The 7,668-nt window shown below is 45.5% G+C and overlaps 1 protein-coding gene across 1 annotated transcript in view; it reads left to right on the top strand.

The window, feature by feature from the left end:
* Window positions 1-1,708: 1,708 nt before the first annotated feature.
* BLOC1S5 (biogenesis of lysosomal organelles complex 1 subunit 5) overlaps window positions 1,709-7,668 on the top strand; it is a 33,629-nt gene continuing 27,669 nt past the window's right edge. Inside the window, exons 1-2 of the mRNA XM_018560341.1 lie at window positions 1,709-1,898; window positions 4,817-4,899. Of these exons, the coding sequence (XP_018415843.1) occupies window positions 1,790-1,898; window positions 4,817-4,899 (192 nt within the window). The 5' untranslated portion in view covers window positions 1,709-1,789. The remainder of the gene's footprint in view (window positions 1,899-4,816; window positions 4,900-7,668) is intronic.

Below are 7,668 nucleotides of genomic sequence, written 5' to 3'. Positions count from 1 at the left end.
TCCCCCCCCCCCGCCCCCACCCCGCGCGCCCGGGGGGGGGGGGGGGGCGGATCCCCGCTGCTCTCCCCCACTTGTATGGGCTGAGGCAGCGGGGATCTGAAAAAAATGGACTCCTGTCAGTTTCAGGATGACAGCCGCTGTGTGCGTGGCCGAGCGGAGGATCGGTAAGTATCATTGATATTTATCGATCCTCCGTGTGCAGCACAAACACTGGAGTGATCATCTGATCACTCCAGTGTTTGTAAATAACTGGGGACACATACTACTATGTGTCCCCAGTTATAAATGAACAGGAGGTGATTTACATCACCTCCTGTTCATTCATGAATTTCTCAATGGGGAGAAGCACTCAGTACAGAGGCTCCTCCCCATTGAGAATCTGCTCTATAGTAAATATCTTACTATCAGCAGTTTGTAAATGCTGTGCTGTGCTGAGGCTGCAGAAAAAGACATTGAGGACTCAATGTCTTTTTCTATTTCAAAAGGGAAATGTCTGGCCTCATTCAGGCGCCATTCACACCAGGGCAGAAGCGTTTCACCGTGGTTTCTGCATGATTTTTGAAAGAGCATTTTTGGGTGTTTTTAGTCACGTTTCAGAGCTGAAACGCAATTAAAAACGCTCAAACGTGCTGATCAGCGCATTTCTATTAAAATGGGGGCGGGTTTCGTTGTGGGGGGCTTACAAAATTTTGCTATGGGGCCCTGGGATTTCTAGTTATGCCCCTGGTGAGGACCCTCTCCTGCGCTCCTGCCCTCCACCGGCCAGCAAGGTCTCAGGAGAAAGATGTTCTGCAGGAGTTTGGTGAGCCATTGGGGTCTATGGATGGTGAGGGGGGGGTTGGGAGACCGTAGAGCTGTCAGTATTGCTGACTTTATGTAAAATGTATAGCTGGTGGTATTCTGCATTCCTGTATAATGATTATACAGGAATGCAGAATACCACCAGCTATACAGGACTACAGCACTGGTGGAACTACTAGGGTCCCCAGCAAGCGTGGGACCTCAGGCAGCCACTTCAGTAAAAAAATTTAGTGCCTGTGTTCTGTCGAGAACACCAACCCAGTATCTGCGTTTGCACACAGACAGATCCCTGTTTCCTCGATCATACTGGTCTGTGCACAAGCGCAAATGCCGAGGTTGGCAAATTCGATTACGTCGGAATTCTCGACAGAACACCGGTCGAGATGGAAAATATTGTCAACATTTTCCATTATCGATTAGTCGGCTTTCGATTAGTTGCCCCTGTTCGTGGCTCCACACACGCCGCACGCTTCATGCCACATGCCGCCCCTCCTCCCCACCTCTCCCATGGGTGGGGCGGCCTAAAGCCGTGTAGGGGGCCCCGAAATTTCTGATGGCTGCCCTGAGTACTATTACATTAGCACCTCAAGGGTTACATACACTATTTTGTTTACTGTTTGTTTTCTTTATAAAATGTAAAATGATTTAATAACGATATAAAACACTGCTGTGGTATTTACTCAGCATAAACTAACGAGCTGTCATACACACACTCTATCATCCCCTGTAAGTCTATAATGAGTCTACTCTATACTGGCTTTTACTATATATGAAATCTATAGAACGCAGCACTTCCTGAAAGACATGGAGGCGTGCCATGTCAGTGCACCAATCAGGCGCAGCGGTTGCCTAGGCACGCCCCCAGCACGTATCCAATCACGATCTGTGTTTTACAGCTCACAGCTCTGGTGGAGAGATCCCGTGCTCGGTGAATGCGGGGTCCGGTGACGGGGGTCATGTGACATGCTGGTCAGCGGTCTCCAGGAAGATGAGTAGTACCTCTCCTGCCAAACCTGCTGCTTCTCCTGTCACAGTGAGCCCGAAACTCAGGGAGAACGTCAATGCTGTAGGACCAGCAAGCCAACTTATCATTAAGGGTATGACTAACGGGGAGCAAGGGGGATTTAATGACTGGGGACGGTATGAGACATTGTTGATGGAGTCAGATTTTAGGATTAGGATACACCTAAACATGTCCACCCCATGGGACAGTGCTGTTTATCCTGAGTGTGTGTTAGTAATATATATATATATATATTGTAATTAAAGGGTTCTGAATAGAGTGTACAAGGGTTAAATCTCCTGTCAGTTTTTATTGCTGTACCCTGGGGAGATTTTGCTTTACTTTTTGTCTGAGATACAACAGGAAGTGAGAGGAGATTTCTTCAAAGTGAGGAGAGATTGGCTTAAAGATCGTGGTGACTGGAGTGGGTGTCCCCATTGGAATACTTCCCCTCTTCCTTTTTACATTGGCAATTTGTAACATTTTTTATTCCTCATGACTTTCTCTCCCAATAAGTTCACACTTTGGCGTTGTGTAAATGTCTGCTTTGGTGAGCGTTGGCTGGCTTGATTGTGAAAGGCCGGGAAACCGGCTTCCAAGCCAAACAGCATCGAGCCAGCTTCCTGGCCAATCAAAACCGGGCGGCAAATAATGACATACAAGTGATCAGATAACTTGAAAACGAGCGGCGGCTCCACACTGTACACTTGGCTCTGCTTGTCCGGAGCGGGGCTAAGTGTACAAAAAAACTACTCGCCCGGCGCCCGAAACTGCATGTCCCAGGCGTCGGGCGATAGGAATTCCACACCCCTGTAATGGTAGATAACTTAAAGGAGAACAATGAGGTGAGTGAAAATCACTCATCCTCATAGTTCGAGCCGAAGTGTGACAATGAAACTGTCACAGGTCAGCTCTATAAATCGGGAAGTGAGCGAAAGCATACCATTGCTCGCTCACTTCTTGATCATCTCCCTGCAGAGAGCAGCGACTGTCAGTCCCCCCTCCAATCCTCCAGCGCTGACTGAGGACCGTACGGGGGTGGGGTGAGTATAGCTGGCTCTGCCTCTAGATAGGCAGAGCCAGCGGTCACTCACGCAGCTGGGTGGATTTCGGCAGCATTGTTGGGATCTGTCCCGGCTCTGGCGGTCTCCGTATACAGCGAGCTGTAGTTTGCAATATACTGAGCTTTGGGTCACGGAAGGGCGCTAGTTTGTGTCCTCCCGTGATCCTTTAGAGAACTATGGGGAAAAACACTTACCCCATAGTTCTCCTTTAAATGCTTTCTGTTAATGTCCCTGTGCAGAAGTGTAGCAAGATCCTGTGTAAAAAGTTGTCCATATGCTGTGCGCATGTAATGTTTGTACTAATGTTTACATGTGTGCAGAGTACATGGATCCCTATTGTCCCCTGTCTCTGCTCAAAGCCGACATGAATACCAACAATATGTAGCCAGTGGCACTGCTGCCGTGTTTCCCGAAAGTAAGACCTACCCCGAAAGTAAGACCTAGCGCTATCTTCAGGGATTTCTGTAATATAAGACCTACTCCGAAAATAAGACCTAGTTCGGTGGTAGTTCTTATATTACAGAAATCCCTGAAGATAGCGCTAGGTCTTACTTTCTGGGTAGCTGCACATATCGCACGCACACCCACCTGTCTGCCTCGGCTGCCGCTGAAGACTACATTTCCCAGCAGGCACAGCACGGCATAGCCAGTGGGGTCGAAGTGGACGGCATCAGAGTGGAGAGCGGACAGTTGCAGCCACGTAAAAATAAGACATCCTCCGAAAATAAGACCTAGTGTCTTTTTTCGTTGAACAAAAAATATAAGACAGTGTCTTATTTTCGGGGAAACATGGTACTGCTGATTACACACTATTGATGTTTATTTCTTCCCCTGTATGAGTCGTTCATATGGCATTGGTGTCTGAACACAATGACCTTGGCTGATTCTGAATACTAAGGCTGGGTTCACACCTGGGCGTACCATAGGCGCGTTTTTTCAGCTCGTTTTTTCGCTCAGCTTTTTTATACCTCCCTGGCAGTATGATTTATTTTTTTCCTTTTATTTTCTCTATCTTTTTTTCGGGTTTCTTTTTTTAAACTTCAAACTTCCCGCCGATTTTGCCCCACTGCGACGCGGCCGCTCGCAAGGGAGGGAACCAGGAAGTCGGCAGCGGTCGGTGGACTCAGCGGGGATCGCGTACAAGGTAAGTCCTACGCTGTATTCCCGTGTGTGGCTCGAGGTTACCGCTTTGTTAACCCCCTGAGCCATACTCGGGAATACCAATGGATACGTGCGGAAAAACGCCCCAAAGAAGCTCCTATATTTGTTTGGGCGTAGGGCGCTGAAATACGCCCAGGTGGGAACCATGCCCATAGGGATTTATGGGATTTCACCTGCTGAGCGTTTTTCAGCGCTTCGATCAGCGTTGAAAAATGCCCAGGTGTGAACCCAGCCTAAAGGCTGAGGTCCTTCTGTGTATGCGCCACCACCGCTTGAATGACTAATTTAGATGGAGATGTAAACGGCAATAGTGCATAATCAGCAGCGGCCTACACATTGTTGATATTTACATGTTGTGCCGAACATTACATATGCACATTATAAAATGTGATCCATCTGCAGGACCACAAGCACTTGTAGTGTTTATGCAGCTAAACTCTTCAGATCAAAACGGAGCAGTGTACATGAGCTCATAACATGCAATACTAATGGAGAGAAGAAGGACGCAATTACTTTGCGCATTAAAGACACACTGAGCTCAAACTGAAGACCTCTTCAGTTCGATTACTATATTCTATATATATTCTGGTGGCTTATTTGTTGCACCTATGTACTTTTTTTATTGTTTGTTTAATTTAGCATACAATACTGCTGCATTCAGATCCATATACATTGTGGATCTGTACCCAGCAAGTTGTATGCTCCAGTTCATGAGCCTTTAGGACTGGAAAAACCGATTGATGACCCTTTAATATGCCATTTATTAATGAATGCTTTCATTTTACAGATGTTGGAGAGATCCATTCTAGACTGTTGGATCACCGGCCGATCATCCATGGGGAAACACGGTATTTCATTAAGGAGTTTGAGGTAAGTCTGTTGTGTGTTTTATACACATTTTCACTCCTGGGTACCAATTTGGGTTTTACTTGGAGTGCTTGAAAATCCATTGATCGTTTTGCTAATACAAATACCGTTACAGAAACAATTGCTTAGCAAAACGGATAAAATGTATGTGTATTCTACAGTTCCACATGTACTCATCAGGGGGTAGTACGGTAGTAGTGTTCTCTGTTTGATTAAAGAACTTGGTGCACAGATGTACTTACTTTTTTAGCAGTTAGGTTCACGTTAGAGGGAGGGAGGAGTGCTGTGGGGTGCTTTAGTGTTGGAGACAGTTTTGGGAAAGCTTATGATTTTCTTTTGTTTTTCTTCCCCAAGTGTTGAATGCTCAAACGTTGTGCATATTGCCTGTTATAGTAGCAGTTAACATCAAGTTCTATCACAATGATAGCTGTGAGGGGAATAAAATCTGCAAGAAAGGACTATATGAGTATAGAGGAGGGCTGCAATCAACTAATTGATTAATCGACAATGAGAATTGCTGTCAACTATCCTCATTATCTATTAGTTGGTTGGATCCCCTAGTTCTCTCCTCCATGTTGGGAGACGGTGTTTCATCGGCTTTGTGTCCCCTCCAATCAGTGTCCCCCCTGCAGCCAGTGCCCAGCGGTGAGGAGAATTCGCCCAAACCTCCCTCTAAACACCCCCCTTTCCGCTCTGCAGCTCTCTCCTCCCCACTGAGAGCCCGCTGCATGCTGCGGTTTGTGTCCCCTCCGATCCCTGCTGCTTTTCCCCACTTGTATTGGCAGAGGCAGCAGGGATCGGAGGGGACACAGCTTGCTCCACCCGGCACTCAGCAGGGAGAAGAGACCGGCCGTCAGTCAACACCGCTGTGACTTTGCAACCCCCTGCCCCGCAATAGCCAGCCTGCGGCTATTTCAAATGGCATTGGCCAATAGCAGGCTGTCTATTGCACCAGCCCACTTTCTGCTGTATTTACATTCAGCTACTGTCTGTGGAACCTTGCCGCCAGCAGCCGTCATTGCCTGAAGCAATTCAAGCGCTATGTGCTTATAATACAATTTTTTAAAACATTTTTTAAATTAAAATGGTGGGAAAAAAAGTAATTTTAGGTTTCAATCTAACAAAGTCGGCTGCGGGAGGTGCATTGCTGTGGCATTTATTCCAAAGGCGCCTCCCACCCGCATTGTGATCGATCACACTGGAATGCGCGGTACCGCAATGGCATGCGTTCCAGTGCAGTGTGATTGCAAAAAATAGTGCATGCAGTTTTATTCTGAATTAAGCTTTTATATTTGTAACACAGCATTTGTGTATTTTAAATTAAGGATGGTATTTTATTTATTTTTCCAATTAAAGGAAAAAAGAATCGGTCAACCAATCAATTTTGAAAATAATCATTAGTTGCAGCCCTAGTATAGACCGGGGTAGAGAAACTCCAGCTCTTCAGCTTTACTGGAACTACAAATCCCATTAGGCATTGCAAGAGTCTGACAGCTACAGGCATGACTTCCAAAGGGAAATGCATGATGGGATTTGTAGTTTCACCACTCCTGGAGGGCCTGAGTTTGCTTACCCCTGGCATAGAAGATGTGTCCAGTTAAGCCAGGGATAGACGTTCATATTTTCTAAATGAAGAAAATATAACCAATTCTTCCATCAACGCCTACAAGTGTGAAAGGATGAATCCTCTGCTCTTTGCATTGTACTCAGAATACTAAAATGGAACTAGAAGCTGATTGGCATCTAGTTTCTGTCCAGAATTTTCCAACCAGCTCCTTCGATTAGCTGATGGAAGGATGCCAGGAGCAAGGGTACTCACAGGGGCACTCCACTGTGCGAATTTGGAACTGTGTGTACCTGGCTTTAGTCTCAATATAAGTAAACATCACCACATTTCTACAAATATGTTCTCGAACAATTTATACTCCAGCCAAATATAATTTTGCTCCCCAAGGATATCTCGGGTCTCAATGTTTGAAAGGCCACTTTACAGCATGGTGCTTGGTGTCCACATGTGTAGGTATCGCAGATTGCTATAGTATATAGTTGATCTGAAACATCTGGTGTATCCGTCTAGAGATAAATGCCCACAGCTCTATGAGTTTTATATTCTGGAGAAACTCCTTGTACATGTCTGACGTAAATATTAAATATGGAAATGTAACCAACATGACTTCATTCATAAATAAAACCTGGAATGTCTGTTAACCCCTTCCCGACTGATAAAGGAATTATTCCGTCAAAATCTTTCAAATACTTAAAGACCAGTGATGGAATAATTCCATCATGTTGAAAAATGGTCCATGGAGGGACAGTAGCCTGTCATTGAATGACAGCAAATAGGCGGAGCAAGCTGTGGCGTCACGGCCGACTCTGCCTATTTGTTTTCATTTTGCCGACACCTGCAATAGCGATTTGACAGATGTCGGCAAAATGTAAACTGATGGGCGTAGCCAGCTGTGATGTCATCACTAGCTCTGCCTATCTGTTTACATTTGGCCGGCATCTGTCAAACTTTCATTCTGCAGTGGGAGTTCGTCGCGGGCGTCTGGGTTTTTTTTTTATTTCGACGACGAGTCAATGTCATGATTGACCCTTGGAATACCTCCGTGGATTCATTTTATAAATTTTTGGGATTTTTTATTAAAGGACTTGTCAAAAACTTTTGTTTTTGTGTCTTTTTTTTTGTTTTTGTTCAATTAAAGGATTTTTACCTAAAATGTGGGTTCTTTATTTACTTTTTATTTTACCTTAATGAATGAATAGGGATAC

Source organism: Nanorana parkeri, unplaced genomic scaffold (assembly GCF_000935625.1).
Source record: "Nanorana parkeri isolate BGI_ZX_2015 unplaced genomic scaffold, ASM93562v1 scaffold451, whole genome shotgun sequence".
Lineage (NCBI taxonomy): Eukaryota > Metazoa > Chordata > Amphibia > Anura > Dicroglossidae > Nanorana > Nanorana parkeri.
Note: the sequence above shows the minus strand (reverse complement) of the source record. Positions and strands in the feature narration are given on the sequence as shown.